Source organism: Vipera ursinii, assembly GCF_947247035.1.
Source record: "Vipera ursinii genome assembly, chromosome: 2".
Taxonomy (NCBI): Eukaryota; Metazoa; Chordata; class Lepidosauria; order Squamata; family Viperidae; genus Vipera; species Vipera ursinii.
The window spans coordinates 223,438,385-223,460,874 of NC_139513.1; the positions used below are offsets into that span (position 1 = coordinate 223,438,385).

Consider the following 22,490-nt stretch of genomic DNA (forward strand, 5'->3'; position numbering starts at 1 on the left):
GATATTCCGAGTAGTGCAGTTGTTGTTGTTGTTATTTCAGAATACTCCACATTAAAGTCTGACCTATATACTCTAAGAAATAAGAATATGGATCTGCATCTCTTTTTTTTGCAATCGTAATGTAAATTGTTAGTAGATGTGTAATTGCATCTTAGATATTACTACTTGTTAAATAGAAACAATACTCCAATCTTTTAACATCTTTATTGTGATTTTAGACAGAAGCAATACATTTTGCTGAAAATATGATTGAGAGGCTGGTTCCTCTTTAACAACTTCTTCTTTTCTTGAATGTACAAAAGGGAGCTACAATAAATCTTTAAAAATACTGTAGTGACTTATAAATCATTAATAATATTCTATGGGGAATAGAGAACAAGGGAAGAAAGACAACAAACAAATTATGGAGGGGAGATTTTGTTTTCCCCATGTTAAGAACAGGCACTCTATAATCCCTGAATCTTTTCTTTGTAGACCTTAAAGAACTGGTGGCAATGTCTCACTATTTTGAATCATGAAACATTTAAAACAATAGCACAAGCCCTACAATACGTCTAACATCATTTTAGAAACTGAAAAATCCTATCACTCTCTTCAAGGGTAAAAAAAACATTTCCATCCAATTTTCATCATTACTGTGGCCTTCAGATTCCCCTCCAGATGTAAGGCAGGTTACTTGAGGAACTGCCTCTTCCCAATTATATCCAACCATCCATCAGGTCCAGCAGGAGAGGCATTTGGTGGGTCTTGTCTGCAAAACAATTCAATCTAATGGGCCCTAGAAGATGAGCCTTTTGTGCCACCACCTGGAACATTATCCTTCCAAAAGTCAGGCTAGTCAAAACATTTTTGGCTTTCCAGATAGCACTCAAAATGTGATGTTTTTCAGCCTGTCTGGTGATCCCCTGGTAATACGGAGCCTGACGTTGGCTACGTTCTATGTAATATTTTCCTACTTGGAAACTTGTTTTATTTGTGTTTATTTTTTTTCAAGTGTTTTTAACTGGTTTTGTAGAACTTTTTAAACTGTGGGTTTTATTGCATGCTATCTAGAGTTACTTTGTGTAAAATGGGCAACTCAGAGACAGTAGAAGAGAAAGAACTGGAGAAGGTAATAAAATACAAAGCCCTGCAAATAAAAATAGAACAACTGTGGCAAAAAAACACAAAGGTAGTACCAGTAGTAAAAGGTGTCTTGTTGTAATCTCGAAACAATTGGAACAACACTTGAACACCATCGGCATTGACAAATTCACCACAAGTCAATTGCAAAAGACAGCTTTATTTGGAAAAGCTTACATCCTTGCAACGATATCTTTAACATCATCAAACATCCACATCTGTCTATTCCAGGTCCTTGGGATGGACTTGATAGCCGGACAAAAATATTAAATCCAGTCTAAACAACTGGTTAACTATGACCAACCAAAATAATATTTATTACATTCCTTTACCCATGCAGGATTCACCTCAAAAGAAAAGCATAAATATAAAGATATAAAATTCTACCCAATAAAATTAGTTCAAAACCTATCAACCCATAAAACAAATACTGAAAACCAAAACAAACGACGCACAGCTTCCACGCATATTTAAAGCAACGTTCTCCAACAGTACAGAGCATACACACAAACCACCAGTGCTAATGACAGTAGGGTAAATTTTTTTTTTTTTTAATTTTAATTCCATTTATATCCCGCCCTTCTCCGAAGACTCAGGGCGGCTTACAAGCTTAGCAGTAGCCTTCATTCTATGTATATGCCTGCTTATTAGGGCTTTTGCCCCCCCCCCAAGCGGCATTATTACAAAGTCAGCTTATTGCCCCCAACAATCTGGGTCCTCATTTTACCTACCTTGGAAGGATGGAAGGCTGAGTCAACCTTGAGCCTGGTGGGATGCGAACCTGCACTAATTGCAGGCAGCTGGTGTTACTTAAGGAGGCATTAGCCCACTGCTCCACCAAGGCAGTGGTGGATCTCACATTCCTGCTAGTAAAAAAAAAGGTCATTAGGCTTCGTTAAAGACATAAAATATTCCCAGAGGCAAAGGGAAGAAAGAAGATGATGCTAAAGTTCTGAGGCCAGATTCCTAAAAGACCAAAAAGAGAAAGAAGACCCTGCCATGGGGATAATCAGGCTGTAGGGAGAGCTAAGGGGAGGTGGAGTGTTGTGATTGGTGGAATGGGACAACTTGCTGCAGCCAATTCGCCGTGGCCATCTTGCTGCCGCTAACTTGCCATGGGACAACTCCACACAGGATAACTCAACTTGATAAATGTTACACGCCACTGTTTCTTCAACATTATTCCCATTTTTGTGGAAATGGACAACTTCTACAAAATTTATCATGTTGTATTATCACAGGTGGAATTATCCTGCAGCGTGTTACCCGGCGGTAAGTTGGCCACGGCCAGATGGCTGCTGTGAGATGGCCATGGCGAGTTGTCCTAGACCTGTGATTGGAGGCTCTAAATATAAGCATCAGGAGCTTGAACTGTTTTCTGTTTTCTGTCCAGATAGGGAATCACTGATGAGCTCTGCAATATACAAAACAAAGTAATGGCCTGGAAACTACACAATACTTTGAACAGCCATGTTCCTGACTATGGTTTGAATTGGAAACACCTATTGGGAAATTATTCTTTTTAATATAAGCACGAAAAAGAAAAGCATGCACCAGTAATACCATAGTTTCCTTGGTCGCCCTCCAAATATTCATCAAATGAAAATGTGCAAAACATGCTGTAAAATCAGTGAGTACTGTAGGTACAACTGATATCAACCAAACTCCCAATAATGTATTGCAAGGAGAGGAATTTGGAACAATATGGAAGCCATAAAAATAAATATAACGGAGAGTGGAAAAGATGCACAATTTTTGTTTTATCCATACAGTATTTATCTTGTGGTGATAATGAGAGGACTTTAAGATCAAAAGCTAATAAACCTTACATCAGACATGTCAAACACAAGGCCCGGGGGGCCGGATCCGGCCCGCAAAGTGGTTTCATGTGGCCCGCGAAGCCACCCTGGAAACAGTGAGGGAACGGCCCCCACTGCCTTGGCCCTGGCCCAGAGACCCTCCTTCTGCCAGAGACCCCCAGATCTGTCCCATTCCTGCCCAGGCCCCCATAGGCACCCTTGATGCGAACGATGTAGAGCTGGCCACGCCCACCCAGTAGGCCTTAAGCACTCTAGCCACGCCCACCCAGTAGGCCACGCCCACCCAGGCCACACCCACCCGGCCCCCTGAGGGCAACCGCAATGCTGATGCGGCCCTCAATGAAATTGAGTTTGACACCCCTGCCTTACATCATGGCTCACCATGCGCTGTCATCAAGACCCCATAGACTTGAGTATCAGCAGCTTAACAATGATATTGAAAACCCTTCTCTTTTTTCCCTTATATTTTAATTGTTGTCAAATTTGCTTTGTTCATCTTTTTTTCTTTCCTTTTTTAAAAACATTCACAAAGAATGCTAAATATCAACACAACGAAAGCTTTAATACTAAGTAATCAGTTTAAGATAGAAATTTTTATTGCACAACAAATACTTCGATGCAATCTGCAGTGTCTTTTTTATTATATTCGAATCTGCCTGAAACACCTAAATAATCATGTTCATTAAGAGTGACTTTAAATTTTAACGAATATTAATAGTACTTCTCTCTCGTTTTACCTTCACTCTAAACATTACAACGTCAATAAATGTTAATTCATATTGAACCAATTCAATATTGTAATGTACTATGTATATTTTACAATATAATAATAAAAAAGGAAGCATCTGTATAATAAAAAGGGGAAAAAGAAAAAAAGGACAGAAGGTGGAAGAAACCTAATAATGCTTTGCCACAAGACTGAATAGTAGCTTGAAAGAAAGTCTGTTCAGAGTGAAGGTAAAAAGACTATTTTGCACATGTCCACAGCCTGTGCATATCTCCTTGTGAACATTTAACCAGGACTCTTTGGTCTTCACAGTTGCAGACTTCTGTGGTAGATAAGCCTGGCCCTCAAAATAAATTTACAACAAAGAACAACCCTACCCAGAACGTTATGGTGCTATTAGTAAACAAAGCAGCTAAAAAAGCCACAATACTAGAATTTGCAAAAAAGAAAGAGACAGGATGAGAAAAATTTGGCAATACCCAGAACTGTGAAGACAGTTCTAAAAGCTGAAAATGAGCTATGTGAGCATTCAACATAGTAATCATGTAGTACATCCATACCAGAAGAAAGAAAGAAAAAAGAAAGAAAGAAAGAAAAGAAGAAAGAAAGAAAGAAAGAAAGAAAGAGAAAGAAAGAAAGAAAGAAAGAAAGAAAGAAAAAAGAAAGAGAGAGAGAGAGAGAGAGAAAGAAAGAAAGAAAGAAAGAAAGAAAGAAAGAAAGAAAGAAAGAAAGAAAGAAAGAAAGAAAGAAAGAAAGAAAGAAAGAAAGACCAAAAGGACAAAAGTACTTCCAGGGAATGTGAAACAACTGAAGACAATGATAAATCAAAGGATGAAAAAATTAGACCATACTTTTAAAGAACAGAACTCCTGTGCCATTGGTGAGGGATCAATACACATATTATAATCCCCACAAAGGTGTGACGGACAAATTAGTAAAAAAAAATTCACAGAGCCACGGAGGTAACTCTTCCAGAAATAATTGTGAAATGGGCCCCAGTTGATGATAAATAGAGGCCATCAATAAAAGGGCCAACTGCTGCCTCAATTTAGTACCAGTCTGAGTGAAAATAAAAATTCCCAACAGCCAAGACTGAATGAAAAATCACAACCGCCTTTCTCTCTTTCCTACATGAGAAAGCTTGACAGTCATAGCTATTACCTGAAGCTCATTAGATAGCAAGAGTGGCTGACTCATTTTTGCAAACTACGTTTCAGTGACTAATGCCAGAGAGATATAAATATTTACTTATATATCCTATAAGCATGTAAGACTTGAATTCATCAATTAAGAAAGTCTGTTTAGAGTGACTAGGGGGGCTTTCGCCCAGGTTCGCCTGGTGCGCCAGTTGCGGCCCTATCTGGACCAGGATGCCCTGTGTACGGTCACTCATGCGCTCGTGACCTCTCGTCTGGACTACTGCAATGCTATTTACATGGGGCTTCCCTTGAAGACCACTCAGAGGCTCCAACTGGTACAGAATGCGGCCGCGAGAGTTGTCTTGGGAGTTTCCTGGTACTCCCATGTTACACCTTTGCTCCGCGAGCTACATTGGTTACCAGTTGTCTTCCGGGTGAGATTCAAGGTTTTGGTTATGATCTTTAAGTCCTTACATGGCATGGGTCCGGGGTACCTCGGGGACCACCTGCTGCCGGCGTCAACTTCCCTCCGCCCTGTGCGTTCCCACAGAGAGGGCCTCCTCAGGGTGCCTCCGGTCAGAGAATGTCGACTGGTGGCCCCCAGGGAGAGGGCCTTCTCTGTGGGTGCTCCGGCTCTTTGGAACCAACTGCCGGTTGACCTCTGGATGGCACCGGACCTTCGCTCCTTCCGGCGCGGTCTGAAGACCCATTTATTTGAACAAGCTGGTCTGGCCTGATGGCGGACGTTAGGGTTTTTAATGGGTTTTTTATATTGTTATTGTTTTTTATCTGGGCACTTGTTTAATTCTCTTTTAATTTTTGTATTCGCTATTTATATATGCCCTGTTCACCGCCCTGAGTCCTTCGGGAGAAGGGTGGTATACAAATTTAATAAAATGAAATGAAATGAAATGAAATTCATCAATTAATTCAATTTTATGACTGCCCACTTGCCAGTCAACTTGAAAGCAAGCTTTTTGAAGATGTCCTCTGGCTGAGCTGAGGTAGACCTACCAAGAAAACTGGGGACCAAAAAAAGTGAAGCTCAGCCAGTTGAGTCTAGCGGTTATAGTGTCAGGAAGAAAGATAAAGACCACGAGTTCCGGTCCCAGTTTAGGCGCAGAGCCAGCCAGGTGACCTTGGGCCAGTCACTCAATCTCAGCTCTTGGAAACATGCAGTGACAAACCATTTCTGAAAACAACCTTGCCAAGAAAACTGCAGGGACATGTTCAGACAGTTGCTAGATGTCAACACTGACTCAAAAGGTTTCATTGTTACTTTCTGGGAGGAGGCTTCATGGTATCCAAAGCAGAACATCGAAATTCAGTCACAGTTTTGTTTCATACAGTATTAACCTTATGATCTCTCAAGCTTCCTCTTTCTACTATGTATTCAAGATGGACAGTGATGAATATTTATATATATTTACATGTAAGGGTGTAAGTATATACATATATTGTTTATAGCATGCTTATATATGTGTTATGCATGTGTACACTTTTGAGAGCAGGCAACAGAACTTCATTTTTAATGTGTGCCAGTGTGCTCACAATAAAAAAATGACAATAAAGATTATCTATCTATCTATCTATCTATCTATCTATCTATCTATCTATCTATCTATCTATCTATTATCTATCTATCTATCTATCTATCTATCTATCTATCTATCTATCTATCTATCTATCTACCTAAAGTGTGTGTGCATGCACACATACCTCTCATAGATTTGAAATACACAAACACAAAATACACATGTCAGAGAAAAAGAGAGAGAGAGATTTATATGCTACTCCATCCCAGAAATACTTTCTACAGTATGATGACAATAGTAAAACAATTTAGGAAAAGTGGAAACTGAAAGAAAAAACAACATAAAAATGAAGACTATGATTAATATTAAAAATACAAACAAAACCGAGGGTGGAGGCTCCAACATATATCAGATTTCCTTGCAGGGTTTTCTTAAAAAGCCAAATTTGTACAGTTCTCCTAAAACTCAGCCGAATGGGGGCTCATCTGATCTTGAGAAATAAACTATTCCAAAGAAGAGGGCTGAGACTGAAAATATTTGATTTCTTAGGTGCTTTATAGGGGTCCTTAGACAGTGTTTGTCAGCCTTGGCAACTTTAAGATGCATGGACCAGCTCCCAGAATTCCTAGCCAGCATGTTGCCTGAGTTAAATTCTATAATCTTAAAGTTGCTCAGATTGAGAAACACTGACCAGCTAAGACAGGGGTAGGCAACCTTGGCTCTTTTATGACTCCTGGACTTCAACTCCCAGAATTCCTGAGCCAGCTATGCTATGCTATGGTGGCTCAGGAATTCTGGGAGTGGAAGTCCAGGAGTCATAAAAGAGCCAAGGTTGCCTACCCCTGACCTAAGAGAAGGGACTCAGAGTAAGCCTGTTTTAGTCAATCTTCTTGGAGTTAAACGCTTAGAATAGCGGTCCTGTAGCCCCAGTGGTGGGATTCAGCCAATTCGCATCACTTCGGCAGAACTGGTAGCTAATTTTTTGTTGCCCAGGCCCAGAAAGGACTTCCGGAAGTGGCATCCACACAGAGAACCGGTTGTTCACATATTTCAATCCCACCACTGTGTAGCCCCCGAGGTGACAACAACATTAAAGTAACCTGCCCAAAACTTCAAAAGTGTATGAGTTTTAGACATATGCCAGAAATTAGCTTGGTCAGTTCAGTTGGTGGAAGTGACCCACAGCAAAAGAGTTTTGAACATTTAACTATCTTACAATGGAGTTTTTATTAGACTCTGATTTTAACACTGTATCAAATAGTGCTGTTTGGAAATTGTAAGTCCCAATATTAGCATTTAAATTATGTTATGCAAATTATAGATATAAAAACAAACAGAAATTTTAAAGGAAATTATATATTAAAGGAAAGGATTTCATAAAGATGAAAAAACAGTGTCTAAATGTGAGAAACTGAAGATCAAATGTTAATGAATCTGAGGAACTCTTTTTCTGTCTTTTGAACAATGAATCTGGCTAGTAAAATATAATGAATTCTTCTAAGACAGTTGTTTTCCCCTTTTTGTAAAAAAAACAAAGAAAAAATAGTTTGTCCACAATTTTCCAAAATATTTACCTTTTAAAAACATCTAAAAATTAAATAATATGCCTCGTAATGGCTGCATTGGATGACAGGATATACACCTATCTACAAATATCCACACATACCCATTCCCTTCCCACAATCCTGTTACTAGTAGAAGCAGGAAACTTGCAATCTTAGACAATAATAGAGGAAAGCAAAGAAGATGTTTCTCATTTGCTGCTTAGGAGACCAGGAATTTTGAGCAGGACCACTAAGGGAGACAGACCTTTTCCCACTGATCCTGTTTAACAAGGCTTGTTTCACAGTTACATTAGCAGAAGAAGAAAAAACAACCTGATCTGGTAGAAAAGCAGTCAGGATTCTTTACGCCATGAGTTGCCCATTGCTACTTTAGACGATGGCCACTTCCACACAACACTGAGTCTATTCTTAACCTCTCCAAACCAGTTTGAAGCTGCCATTGTGATTGTCTTCACCTCTGCCAACACTGGAATGTTGAAAGCCAGGAAAGAACATGTCCTTCCTCCATCTGATTGGCTTGGAAGTATATAAAAACCATCACCCACTGACTGGCAAGGCTTCCTGGAGTAACAAAAATTCCCTCACCATCCCCTCCACAGAAAAAGGAAAGTACTAATGTCAACCGCCTGACTAGCGATCTCAAAATCAAGGAATCTTCAAGGCTTTGAAATGCCATAAAGGATAAAACTTTACTGAGTACACATCTCAGAACTGAAGAAGCAAAACCAGTTCTGGTTTTCCCACGTGAAAATCTGCTTAGTTAACGATAGCTTCCCATAACCCCCACCCACCAAGTGTTCACATTGCCCAATCATACTTCTTTGGTTTGTTATGAAAATGGTCCACTTCACTGTCAGACACCTACTACGTTAGTGACCTTGGCTCTCATGGTTCGTGGATGGCTTCTTAGACTCCTGTTTCCTTCTCACGCTTCCTCCCCCTCCCCCCAGTTTTTATGGCAAGTTGAGTAGTGATAGAAGTTAGCAGGCATCTTAGCAATTCAACCTGGACAACTAAATTGTAACTTCCTGTTCCCCACACCATTTTTACTACAGGTTTTTGTGTTTATCTGTGTTATTGTATGACAGCAAAACTCCTTAGCTGCAAATATGTTGTATGTTCATTGAAAGCTATGAGGGTTGATACAGATTTGGAAGCCACCAACTTTTTCCAACACTCAACTGTAGAGGCTTGGGGCATATGTAAATGGGGGAAAAGAAAGAAGAAAATAAGTCCAAAATAATAAATGGGCATTTAGAATCAGGATAATGTCAACATGATACTAAAAGATGAGCCCCCCACACCAGTTCAGGAAATATGGAACAAGATACTGGAGTAATAAGCAAGTATGAGTAGTACTTTGGATGTGCCCAGAAGCAAAAGGAAAGTTCAATGCTGCATTGGTATGTAACCATAGGTAAAGGTAAAGGTAAAGGTAAAGGTAAAGCTTCCCCCGCACATGCATGCTAGTCGTTTCCGACTCTAGGGGCCAGTGCTCATCTCCGTTTCAAAGCCGAAGAGCCAGCGCTTGTCTGAGGACGTCTCCGTGGTCATGTGGCCGGCATGACTAGATGCCAAAGGTGCACGGAACGCTGTTACCTTCCCACCGTAGTGGTCCCTATTTTTCTACTTGCATTTTTATGTGCTTTCGAACTGCTTAGGTTGGCAGAAGCTGGGACAAGTAACAGGTGCTCACTCTGCTACACGGCACTTGGGATTCGACCCGCCAAACTGCCGACCTTCAGATCGACAAGCTCAGCGTCCTAACCCACTGAGCCACCGCGTCCCTTTATGTAACCATGAATTAAAGCAAATGTCAAGTTTTCACAGTAGAAAGATCAACATTAAACACTGAAATAAGTTAGTAAGTAAATAAAAATATTCTAGTATTCAGCAAACTGGAATGGATTGAAATAGATCATTTCATAGCCTCAGCTCTTTTATTGCAGGCAAGAAAATCACAGAAGAAATCATTATTAACAAAAGAGTATCAAAGTTAGTGCTCTGAAACAATCCCAGAAATGATATAATGATCTCAAAATCTAAGGTAGGCTAACCAATATTCAATACTCCAAATTCCAGAGGAATCAAAACTTGAACGTGCAGCTGGATTACAGTGAGTAGTCAATACATCATTTCATCCCAAATGTAATACTAAACACTGTATTGTTAATTAATTCATGTAATGTTAATGATGGAAGTAAAATGACTTCAGAATAATGGAAAAAATCTTCCCAGCCTACAAAACAAAGAGGAGACAGACTAATCTACCAAGAAAACTTAGTCTTTATAGCATATACCATACCTTACTCCACTAGCTTAAAAGACAAATCTATATGTGGATATTACTGGATGCATACTATCAACATTAAACTGACCATATACTCTGCAAACACAGTAAAAAAAGGCTCTATTCAGTCAGCAAGAACAGGAGCTGGTGCTAATTGCAGCTCAGATCAAAACTCATTACAACTTAAGGAAAATGAATAAAATCATCAAACCAATAAGTTGCTACTTCAGCAATATTCTATATGATTATGTGGTAAAGGTAAATTATAGATTTAATAGATTAGATTTGACAAATAAGTGCCTGCAGAACCTTAGGTTGCAATTACGTTCACGATAAACAAACCATTCCTGCTGCCAAAAGATAAATATATTATTAAACATTCCTTCCAGTGCTGCCAATTAAAAGGTGCCAAAGTGGGTCAACATAAATATATTTCTAGAGACTCATACGGACACCCTGCCTTTCTCTAGTTCCTACCCTGGCAATCTTGTATTCATAGGCAGCTTTCTTCCATAATTCACATTTATTTGAATGACTTGGTTTCTTATTAATATTTACAAAAAGGCAACCCAAATATTTTTTTCAAGTAGTCATTGTTAATTAACTTCAAGCCTTAATACATGATTCTGTGATTTCCCAACTCTAGAATTACTAGAGTTCATGGCCTGAATCATCCTTGCTATATAGCTTTTCTGCTTCATTTTTTTTTCTTTCTGCTGACAGCTTTGTACTATATATGGTTTTCCCCACCCAGATACAGTTCTTGTGGGATTAGTACCAATTACTATCCATTTATCAGTTGTGGAGTTAGAGATGACCTTAGAATTCACCTAATCCATGCCCCTGCTAAGTGAAGGACTTCAACTTTGACAGATGGTCATTCTGCCTCTGAAGATCTCCAGCAAATCACTTCATGTGGCAACCTGTTCTGTTGCTGACAACTCATATAGACAGACAGTTCCTCCTGCTAGAACCTATTTAGTGTTAAGGAAGTTAGCCAACTGAGTCCCAAAAATATTTGTTGATTGTTTTACATGGTGAACTCCCACGAGCCCTAATAGAGTCTAGCAGTTTCTAAATCCTATAATGACAACAATAACAATTCTCCTTCTGTCTACTAGGATAATAGAGAATGAGTCCACTCCCTCATCTATGTGATTAGCAATATATTGCAAACCTTATAATTTTGTAGTTATGCTGCTCCTAATTTGCTTTCAATCACAAGGTTTATATATTGTCTTTTTTCTTTCTCTCACATCTGTGTTTTCATAAATTGCAATTTATTACATAGAATTTTTATTGTCCTCGTTAAATAACACCAAAGTTGTAGGAGATACTCAGAATCCAGCAGGTTTATTTCAAGTCTAATAGTTCCTTGCTTTGTGGTAAGAAGCCATGTTACAATTTACTATACTGCACCCCCATTCCACTACAGAAAGTGTGTTACTTGAAATTAATCCATTTAAAGTAAAAATGTACAATCTATTAGTCATGTGCGACTAATAAAGACCCACCAAATTTGTATACCCCTGCTTTAATCTTCTCCATTTACCAATCCATTTTTTCTTGTCTGGAAAAGAGGAAGTTAAACTGTGAATATAAGCCTTAATTGTTTAAACCTATTCTAACCTTAAAGTCCCTGGTTATTTTAGCAGGAATAGGATTATTCAGTGTGTGGGTGTATTTCTACCACTGAGTGCGTTCTTATTTTAAGTATTTGGGGAAGAGAACCCAGATTTTATTCTACATTGAGTATTTATTTTCAATTGTTGATAGTCAAATTCCATTTTATTGGAAATATTAACAAAGAGAGACTTTGTAGGCCTCGACTTTCAATCATAATTGAGCCCAAAATTTATGTTGTTAAGTGAGACATTTGTTAAGTGAGTATTGCCCCATTTTACTACCTTTTTTGTCACAGTTGTTAAGTGAATCACTGCAGTTGTTAATGATACGGTTGTTAAGTGAATCTGGCTTCCCCATTGACTTTGCTTGTCAGAAGGTTGCAAAAGGTGATCACATGACTCCAGAACACCAGGGTCATGTGATCATAAATATGAATCAGTTGCCAAGCATCTGAATTTTAACCAGATGTCCATCGAGAACAATTGTAAGTGTGAAAAATGGTCATAAGTCACTTATTTTAGTGCCATTGTAACTTTGAATGGTCACTAAATGAACTGTTGTAAGTTGAGGACTACTTGTAACAGTTCCTCAAGCATCCCATTCTTGTAAAATGTGCTGTTTCTTTAACAAATTAACAAGATATATTAGAAGCTTGTTTTAAAAATATCAAAAAAACAATCGTGCTATGACTCAATTAGCAACATATTTTTAAAAGGCAGAAATATGCTTTTCAGACCTGCTGGATATTTAGACTAAGATTTTGTTTGGATTATTTAGAAATCATTTACTTGCCTTTGAAAGAGTTTGATTTTTCTAATACTTTTCAATAACACAACTCATCCTCACAAAGTTGATTCACTGGGAAACGTTTACTAAAGTAGACACAGTACCAGACTGGAACAAGTCTAAATATGTAATATTTTTAACTAAATAAGTTTTTAACCTCTGTTAAGAAAAAGACAAATGCAAACACCATTTTTCTTACCTGTTATCATGCTTGATATAATTAATGGCAATATGATGAGTTTGAGCATTCTCATCAGAACTTCTCCAGGAAATGCAAAGTAAAATTTGTCCAGGTTGGAGAGCTTTCCATATTCCCGAACAGCAAGTCCTAGTCCTATTCCTAAAATGTGAAATAAATTACAAAATAAGACATATTAATAAAAAGAGAGAAAGGAAATGAAGGATTGATTGTTAAAGACTGTGACTTTGCCCCCTCCTTTTCCCACCTCAGTCTCAAACAGTCACACTATTAGGGGCAGCAACATTTGCTGCACAGATCGTAACTTCATATATGAAGAACAATTTTTAATTAAGGTATATGGCCTTACCATTATGCTTTATCACCTAGGCCAGGGGTCAGCAACCTGAAACAGTGAAAGAGCCACTCGGAACCGTTTCCCTCACAAAAGGAAAAACTGGGAGCCGCAAAAAATGTGTGCGCATGTGCGTACATGCACGCATGCACAGAACAGGGTTTGACTGAAGAGTGGAGCCAAGGTGAGATATGCACCTACCCTGCATATTTGAATTGATTGGTTGAACTTTTTTAGTCCCACTTTTTTTTTTACTGCACGTGGCAGATGACTGGGAGCCACAGGAGATGGCTGAAAGAGCCGCATGCGGCTCCGGAGCCGCGGGTTGCAGACCTAGGCATTATGTCTGGGGAAATGAATTATACAAATGTTCAGTTTACTGAGCAGTAAGATTAGCGTGATCATTTGTATTGAGTGTTATTTCCTGCCACCCATTTGGATCCTTATGTGTGGTAGAGATCAGAGAGTTTTGCTCAGAGCCATTAGAGAATTTAGTCGTCAATATTAGTAGCCTGGGGCAGATGGAAGTAATGTTTGCCAAACTACAGAGCTTGAGAGTTAAGGATACCTTTAAATTACTGCTTTATCTCATAGTTTTCAGATTTTAAACTTAAGATCTCCATTCCAACTGGTATGTGTGTGGTTGTGTGCACATATACAGACATAGATTAACTTAAAACATTTGTTATTTTGGCTGGCTATTTTTAAAGAATGTAGATTTAACAATAGCATGTTTGATTGAACCATATTTTAACAGTGGTTGTAGGTGTCTCTTGCTGAAAAATACATTGGCAGGAAGTATGGGACAAGGTGTTAAGACTGGGTTCCTCGTCACTGGGTTCATTATAAAAGGAACCCAAGTTTACTAAAATAGCTGGAGTCAGACAATATGCTAAGCCAAAATGTATGGTTTTTTTTTAATGTGGCTTCATCCGAAATCTCTGAAATTTACAGCATTATACTTATAATGTAATTAGAGGATTGATTAATGTACCTTTTGTGAAATTACATATAACCCCCTATTTGGATCTGTGGGGTTCTTTTTTCTTTTTAACTCAGCCATTAAGTAATAACACACTTTGTCTGTGAGTTGATCCAGCTAACTAAATTTAGTCATAGATAATACTTGTACTGCTAACTTATTTTTGGTTTTAAAGGTACAGGACAGATGTGTAAGACAGATATAGTTTCAACTGTGTAACACTTTTTCTGGGAATTTTCTTGACTGATTTCCATAGGATTTTCCTAAGTATATATGTTTGCTTAAAGTCAGATTAATTCCGGCACAATGAATTAAAGTGTTGCTATTTGGATTTTTCATACTATTATCTTTAACAGATAGCTGTAACTCAATAAATGTAACTCTGTTTTAACAGTCAACTAAATGTTTATTCAGTACCAACTCTCTCTATAAGGTGGAAACTGCAATAGCTCAGAATAAATTCTGTAAAATGCCAAAATATCTTTTAGAAAACCCATTATGGACACACAGATTTCATCTCTGCAGCTTGATTTTTTTATTATACCATACGTTTGTTCTACTGACCTATATTTTCCTTAACTGTTTCAATTGTTTAAAGAGCTATAAATGTAAACTACTTTGTTAATATTTGCACTGAACTAGATGACAGTGACTTGACTCTCTCTTAAATAGGAACATAAGAATAGGAGTTTTGTGTTTATAAATGCTTATTTTTTATTAAATACTTCTTTATCTAACTGACTTTGTACTTCATGAAAGAAATCTATACTTTTAATTCAGATTCTGAAAAAAGGTAAACCATGGTATTTAAGATATGTACTTCTTTATGATAATGTAAACCAAATCAAAGTTTCATCATGGACAGTATATCACTCTGTTGATCATAAAACTAGATCACCAAATAATTAACCCAGCCTCCTTCTTCCAAGTGGAATGCAATAAGGATATGAATATAACTCTCCCCACTATGCGATATTTTTCACCTTTTCCCTTTCTACTTTCTAGCAAGTTTCCTCTTTGCTAGAGAATTACCTGATAACAGGAAAGAATTCTCATCAATGATTTGTTAAGCCTTTGAAAGGATGAGAATTAAAGCAAGCTAAGATGAAAAAAACCAGAAACCATGACAATGCATGCATGATGTGGAAATATATTTAGAAATTGTATCAAATGATTTAACCTTTGTTTAAGTTTAGATTGCTCATTGGATTTCTAGAAGAAGCACAAGGAATTTACTTTTCAGTAAAAACTGAACAGCTATACTTTTGAGATTAGCATTATCTACCTGAGGAGCCATAGAAACCTCATTTAATGTAATAACAAGGAGTAATACAGTAGAGACACTGAAGAAAACAATTGACATCCTGGTAAACTTGTAAACTTACTGCTAAGCTTGTAAGCCGCCCTGAGTCTTCGGAGAAGGGCGGTATATAAATGGAATTAAAATAAAATAAAATAAATAAAATAAACAGCTATAGAACGTCTCAGATGAGTTTTGAATTACTCACGTTCAATCCCACCCCATTTTCTGTATTTCCTTACAATTTCTTTATCCCAATTTCTTTATGCTTTGATTTCCAAAGTTACAATTGTCAAATCTTCCACAACAAGGTGGATGAAGCATTGGGGAAGCCAGATTCACTTTACAACTGTGTTACTAACAATAACTGCAGTGATTCACTTAACACTTAGCAAGAAAGATTGTTAAACGGTGCAAAACTCACTTAACAAATACCTTGCTTAGCAAAAAAATTTGGGGCTCAATTATAGTCGTAAGTCGAGGACTACCTGTGTAGGAGTATAAGATTATATGCAGAATAAACACCTATTTTTTAGTAAATTCCTTCTGAATATATTTTGTTTTTAGGAACTCTATGACTGTTTATATAGTTATATAACTAAAGAATGTATTTTCTACTCTGCAATTAAATATTTCTGTTTTCTGTTCCCTTCCTTCTGTATAATTAGACAAATGCCCCTCGAAACATTGTAGTTCAATTATGTTAAGGGTACTGTATATAAATCTTTGGAGAAGTGCATTCAGCACACTATAGGCAAAAACCTGTAGGCAACTTCAATATTGTAATTTGGGGTCAATGAGGATTCTTTTATTTCCAGGAAGAATTTAACAAACTCTGACTGGAGCTTGATATACAACCATTTGTTTAACAACTGTTCAAAGTTACAACAGCAATGAAAAAGGTGACTTATGACTGGTTCTTGAAGTTATGACCATTAAAGCCTTGCCATGGTCACAAGATCAAATTTTGGGTGTTTGCCGCATCTTAGAGTCATGTGGTCACTATTTGCATTTGGGATAGTCAATGAAGGCAACTAGATTCGCTTAATGTCCACATGATTCACTTAAAAACTGCAGTGATTTGCTTGACAGTCACAGCAGAAAACGTTATAAAATTGGGTATGACTTGTTGAACAACCATCTTGCTTAGCAATGGAAATTCTAATCCCAATTGTGAGGACTACCTGAGGACTAACTATAAACTTTTTGTAGTAGACAGAAGATGAGTTGTGTGTTTTTTTTCTCCAGGCTTTCATCACTGGAAAGAACCTGATTCTTTTCAAGCCTTCATATCCCTAGTTGAAAGATAGAGGAGGGAGGTGCCTGGCTATCATTGGCCAATTTATCCTTTTGAAATCTACCATTACACTATACTTTGCAATGAAGTATTGCAAAAATCAAATGTATTCATAGATGTATCAGCAAATCCTTTTGAACATAGTGAGAATGATAATGACATGAGGTTGCACATCAGTGCACACTTAATATGCACACTCTGCATCTGGAAAATAAAATGTTCAACTAACTCACTTTAAGCTGCTATTCACTAACATTAAGGAAATAAAGAATAAACAATATTTTGAGTTTTAGTCTGAAAGAAGTATGGTGAAGTTGAAATTTGACAGATTTGCAGATTTCATAATACATTGAGTTACAAAAAGTTACATTCCCATTTAAATAAATGGGGCTTTGCTTGTATGTTACCTTAAAAATAATTTTTGCCAGACCAAAGTATTTTGCTTTTGAGAAGAAAAATGGGACCAACTGCTGATTGTAATAAGTCATTGCACATCTACTCAAATAAAAATGTTTCTGTTTGAGAAAATTAACAGGAAATATAATGAAACTATGATACATGGGACCTTGATGTAATAGACTTTGCACATATCCAAACTCTTATTTGTTGCAATTTGTGTCATTTCCTTAATAATGTAAATTGTCACAATTATGTAATTTGTATGATTTTTCATAATCACCCAGTTGTTGCTGTAATGTCATGCTGATTTACTGGACATTTGTTAATAATGGAAAACCATCCCTGCAATTGATTCATTAAAACAAGTCTTCAGTATATGAATATAATGCTTGGTTATTTTGGTGATATTGGCTATGGATGAAAAAAAAATACATGTAAGGGAATAATTCTGCCAAAAAGGAAACTGAAAGATAAAGTACATTTTGTGTGTGTGTGAGTGTGTGTGTATGTTTGTGTAAAATAGTTGCAAGCAATGAATTCAAAAACAGTAAGGAAAAGGTGCATTAAAATGCAGAGTGAAACAAAAATTTTAGATGTGAGTGAATGTAAAACAAAAAATCTCCAAAAGAATGAAGGAATTAAAACTAAATGTGATGAAATGGTACAGGATAATGAAATGAAAGAATGCTAATGTTCTAGGTAAGGGAATGAGAACAATATATCCAAGAACAAAATTGATGAAATGGAAGTTATAAATGCCATGAGAATTTTAAAAAAATGGTAAGGCTGCAGGTGTAGCCTATATAGATGTAAAAAATGGATATTACTTAGAAACAGACTGTATAACATTTAAGATACATGTGAACTCTGAATCTGTGCCCAGTAACTGATAGTTCAGAATAATTGTTCCACTACAAAAAGGGAAAGAATGCAAAAACCAAGAGGGAATAATATTTGATGGCAGTATTCTGACTATAAACAAAATTAGGGAAGTGTGGTTTGCTGTTTACCATCTTAGTAAAAAAAATGATAAAGCATTTGATAAAGTGGATGAGCTTGTATTAAGGAATATTATTCCTGACTATGAAGTTGAATGTTGATGGCTGAAGATGAGAGCAACATATGATGGAAATAAAACATGAATGAGAACAAATTCCATGATAAGGAAATGCAAAGATTCTTAGCTAAGAAACTAATGATTTATAGGGAATGTTGAACAAATAATATGTAGTGAGCAATAGAGATTTGAAATTAACATTAAAGATAAAGGTAGCTGCATAAGACAGGGGAAATGAAATTATACTGTATATATGTGGTGAAAAACAAGAGCAAATTTATTAATTTTTTTTTTAAAATTCCATTTATATCCCGCCCTTCTCCGAAGACTCAGGGCGGCTTACAAGCTTAGCAGTAGCCTTCATTCTATGTATATGCCTGCTTATTAGGGCTTTCACACACACACACACCCCAGCGGCATTATTACAAAGTTGGGAAAAGAGACAAATTTAAAACTATACAAATACCAGTTTGTTGTGAGGAATAAATATTTCATAACAGAAGTAAAAAGTGGTGAGAATAAAATTCTCCTTCTACACATTTTGCTATATAGAACTGAGAATTGAGTATCTCAGGAAAAATGTGAAAATAAATTGAATACAATGAGAAGGGTTAGGTAAGAAGTGTGTGTAGTAAAAGAAGCAGAATGAATAATAAATGAATGGGAATTGAATATAAATATAAGTGACCAGTGTGAAAAATGTACTTTCAGGAGATTTCCTCCATACAGAGGGAACAAATGAGGGTCAACATGTAAAACAAATATATAAAGGGAAGACCAAAAAGCTATGGTTGGATGGGATTAATAAGATACCCTGAAAGAAAGAAGTAAGACATTTAAAGAACAAAAGGCAATGTATGAAGTAGTATATGAAACAAAGTTAGTTTGTAAAGGTAGAAAAGTATGGCGCAGTATATGTCAGTATAAGGCAGATTTGGTATGTTTCTATTTCTTTCTCCACTTCATGACATCATTATTATGGCTTATTATCTTCCTTTTTCTGAACTTTTCATAATTTTGCATTTCTCATAAAGTAGTAATATGATGGATAAGTATGTAATTAATGCCCCAGTCCCAAGAGTGTGTGTGTGTGTGCACGCACACGCACACACACACACACAAATAAATAAATAAATAATAAATATTTGGGGAAATCTAAACTGAAATTAGTTGTATGGTATATTCGAAAATAAGCATCTATCTCTAGTAGTCAGTCACGCTGGAAAACCAGTTTGTGCTATATATGGCTTGGATAGCATAGAAAGTGATGGCACCATTTTCAGGAATGGAAAGTAGATGAAAGTTTTGGTCACCTACATCCTAAAGCATTCCAACCATGATTTCTTGAAAGCTTTTCAACTCCTTTACCATCAGCAGCCATACATTTCCACGTAATAAACAAATACAATGTTGTGTGTTGCAAACTAATTCAATACTGTATATTGAATCTCTGCACATGTGTGAGGGTCTAATCACAGTGGAGTGCATAGGCTGTCTCTGAGTTTCTGCATTCCTCCTGAGTTGCATTAGTGAATGTTTCTGAGTATGCACACAACACAGATTGCCAATTCTGTGCTCTGGGCCACATGACCGCAGGGGAGGAGGGAGCCTTATAATGAAGGGGGTGAAAAATATTCCATCTTGCTGCTTTACTGCATCTCCCATAAAGAAAGCATTTTCAAACTTGCTTTCTTTTGCTGACTTCATCTTCCATACTAAACTTGGCAAATTTGGCATGCTGACAGGGGAAGATTTGAAGTCTATACATCCAAAAGTTGCCAAGATTGAAAAATACTGCACCACACCAAATACTGTCTCATTCTATTACACCTTCAGACAATTATCTTGCTGATGGTAGAGAGACCATACTCCTTTATCTATTTTCTTCCCAACATTGGTTTGGTTTGTAAAAGCTAAAGATATTCTCAAGTCATGTTCCCAGTGACTAAATAAGGACATTTATTGTTTTCTTGCCAATATGGAAGTGGCTCATTACTACCTACTTCTGTGATGTTTTTCCAACAGCTTATTGCCTTCCAATGTCTTGATTGCCCTCCTTTCAAATAGGAACTACTAGATCCACCCTGACTATCTTACACAACCAACTTCACTTTGATGCTGCTGCTTAGGTTTCTGCAGTCCTACTTGGGTATAAGTGCTACTAGACACAGAACAACCTGTTTCTAAATAAACACAGTTAATCTCTCACCACTGACAACCCTACTACATCTACTTAGCCAAAAACAAATTTCATCCAGTTTCACTTTAGATTAGAGAAGGCATTTCTAAAACATCGGAAGGGATCCGAAACCTTCGTAATTTTATCATTAACATGACCCACAGTTGAAAGACTGGGGGAAGGCAGAAACATTTTAACAGAAAGGAATGTTCCTTTAGATAAACATACGGTACTCAGTTAACTAACAGCAATGGGACTAGTCCTGTGAAAAGGTTTCCATTTCTAAATTGGATCACACCTGACACCAAGGTAGACATGGAGCTGTTGAACTCTATGGGACACAATTCTAAACAGATAGCTTTAGAATCATCTCTAAGCAGACCAGAAAGATTTGGCCATTTAAGTGCTGTGATTTCTTAATTTGAACAACTTTTACAGAGGGCGGTGCTGAACTAGTTCTTCAGTGCTTGGTAGTATTTCACCATTACCGGCAATTTGGATATTTTTTTAAAAAAAATTCCATTTATATCCCGCCCTTCTCCGAAGACTCAGGGCGGCTTACAAGCTTAGCAGTAGCCTTCATTCTATGTATATGCCTGCTTGTTAGGGCTTTCACACACACACCCCCAAGCGGCATTATTACAAAGTCAGCTTAATTGCCCCCAACAATCTGGGTCCTTAAAACGAAGAATCTAGTTTTGTCCACAAATTGCAACAGGACTGATGAACTTTCCTTAATGTACGTCCTGCATACGGACTGTGATATCACCACCCGGGCACCTCTTCCTCAGCCAGCCTAACCCTCCCAGCCTGCTAACTGATCTTCCTCTGCTCCCAAGAGCCCTAGCCCTTCTTCAGCCGGAGTGCCAGAGGGAAACGTCCAGCCTGCATAGTCTTTCAAGGAATCTCCTTCGCCGCCCGCCCTTCCCTCCCAAAGGGTCTCCCCGCGACTCACCCAGAACCACGGCTAGGATGGTGCTGAGAAGCAGCCAGTTGTTCTTCAGGAACCGCTTGCAGTCGCATCCCTCCTTCTTGCCCGGCGGCTCCTTCCCCATGGTGTCTCCGCTTAGCCGCTGTCGCCGAAGAGAGGCTGCCGCGGGAGGCTGGCGGGACCCGGAGCGATCCGTGGGCGCGGCGTCGGAGGGCAGGTGGAGGAGCGGAGGGGCCGAGGCGTCAACGGCGGCAAGGCTGCGGCTCGCGCTCCCCGGGCTGCCGTCGCGTTCCAGCGCGGAGATGTCTGGGCGCGTGTTTGGGGAGGCGCGTGGGGCCGTCAAGTCTTCAGCCGTGCTCGCGGCAGCCGGGCGCGTTCGCAGCTCTGCGGGTCTCGTCCGCTTCTGCTGCCGCCGCCGCTGCTGTCTGAGGCTGCTCGACGCAGAGGCGGAGAAGCGGCTCTGGTGCGCGCGCGCGCTCTTCTCTCTCTCTCTCGCCTCGGCCGCGCTCTGCCGCCTTCGGGCTGAGGCGCCCGCCCTGCCCTTGCCCGGCTGCCCTGCGCTCCATTTGCGCCATCCTGTTTGCGGAGAGTGGGAGGGGGGGGCGGCGGCACCCAACCCGCTTCGCTTCCGCGTGCTTGCGACGGCTGAAAGTGCACAAAGAGGAAGCAAATTCGAGGCGTAGGGCTGTAGGGCTTTTCCCAAACCAACCTTCTCCTGAGGTAAATTGGTATATCTATATCTATTGTCTAAGAGCCTTGGTGGAGCAGTGGGCTAATGCCTCCTTAAGTAACACCAGCTGCCTGCAATTAGTGCAGGTTCGAGTCCCACCAGGCTCAAGGTTGACTCAGCCTTCCATCCTTCCGAGGTAGGTAAAATGAGGACCCAGATTGTTGGGGGCAATTAAGCTGACTTTGTAATAATGCCGCTTGGGGTGTGTGTGAAAGCCCTAATAAGCAGGCATATACATGGAATGAAGGCTACTGCTAAGCTTGTAAGCCGCCCTGAGTCTTCGGAGAAGGGTGGGATATAAATGGAATTTTTTAAAAAAATAAAAAATAAAAATATGAAGAAAAGCAGCCGAAGAGGAAATTGAGCTGGCCTTTTTTTCTTTCGCCCCGCTCCCCACGCTATTAAGAGAGAGTCATCCTCGCTTCTTTCCCAGTTGGAAAAGGCTGTGATAATCTTGGCCGTCTTTGTCAGA

The 22,490-nt window shown here is 38.5% G+C and overlaps 1 protein-coding gene across 1 annotated transcript in view; it reads right to left on the bottom strand.

Annotated features, from left to right (window-relative positions):
* The window catches only part of SLC1A1 (solute carrier family 1 member 1), a 43,398-nt gene extending 21,774 nt beyond the window's left edge, over positions 1 to 21,624 (bottom strand). The window contains exons 1-2 of the mRNA XM_083352558.1: positions 21,313 to 21,624; positions 12,810 to 12,950 (exon numbers count right to left, since the gene is read on the bottom strand). Coding sequence (XP_083208684.1) covers positions 12,810 to 12,950; positions 21,313 to 21,412 — 241 coding nt within the window. The 5' untranslated portion in view covers positions 21,413 to 21,624. The remainder of the gene's footprint in view (positions 1 to 12,809; positions 12,951 to 21,312) is intronic.
* Positions 21,625 to 22,490: the final 866 nt, after the last annotated feature.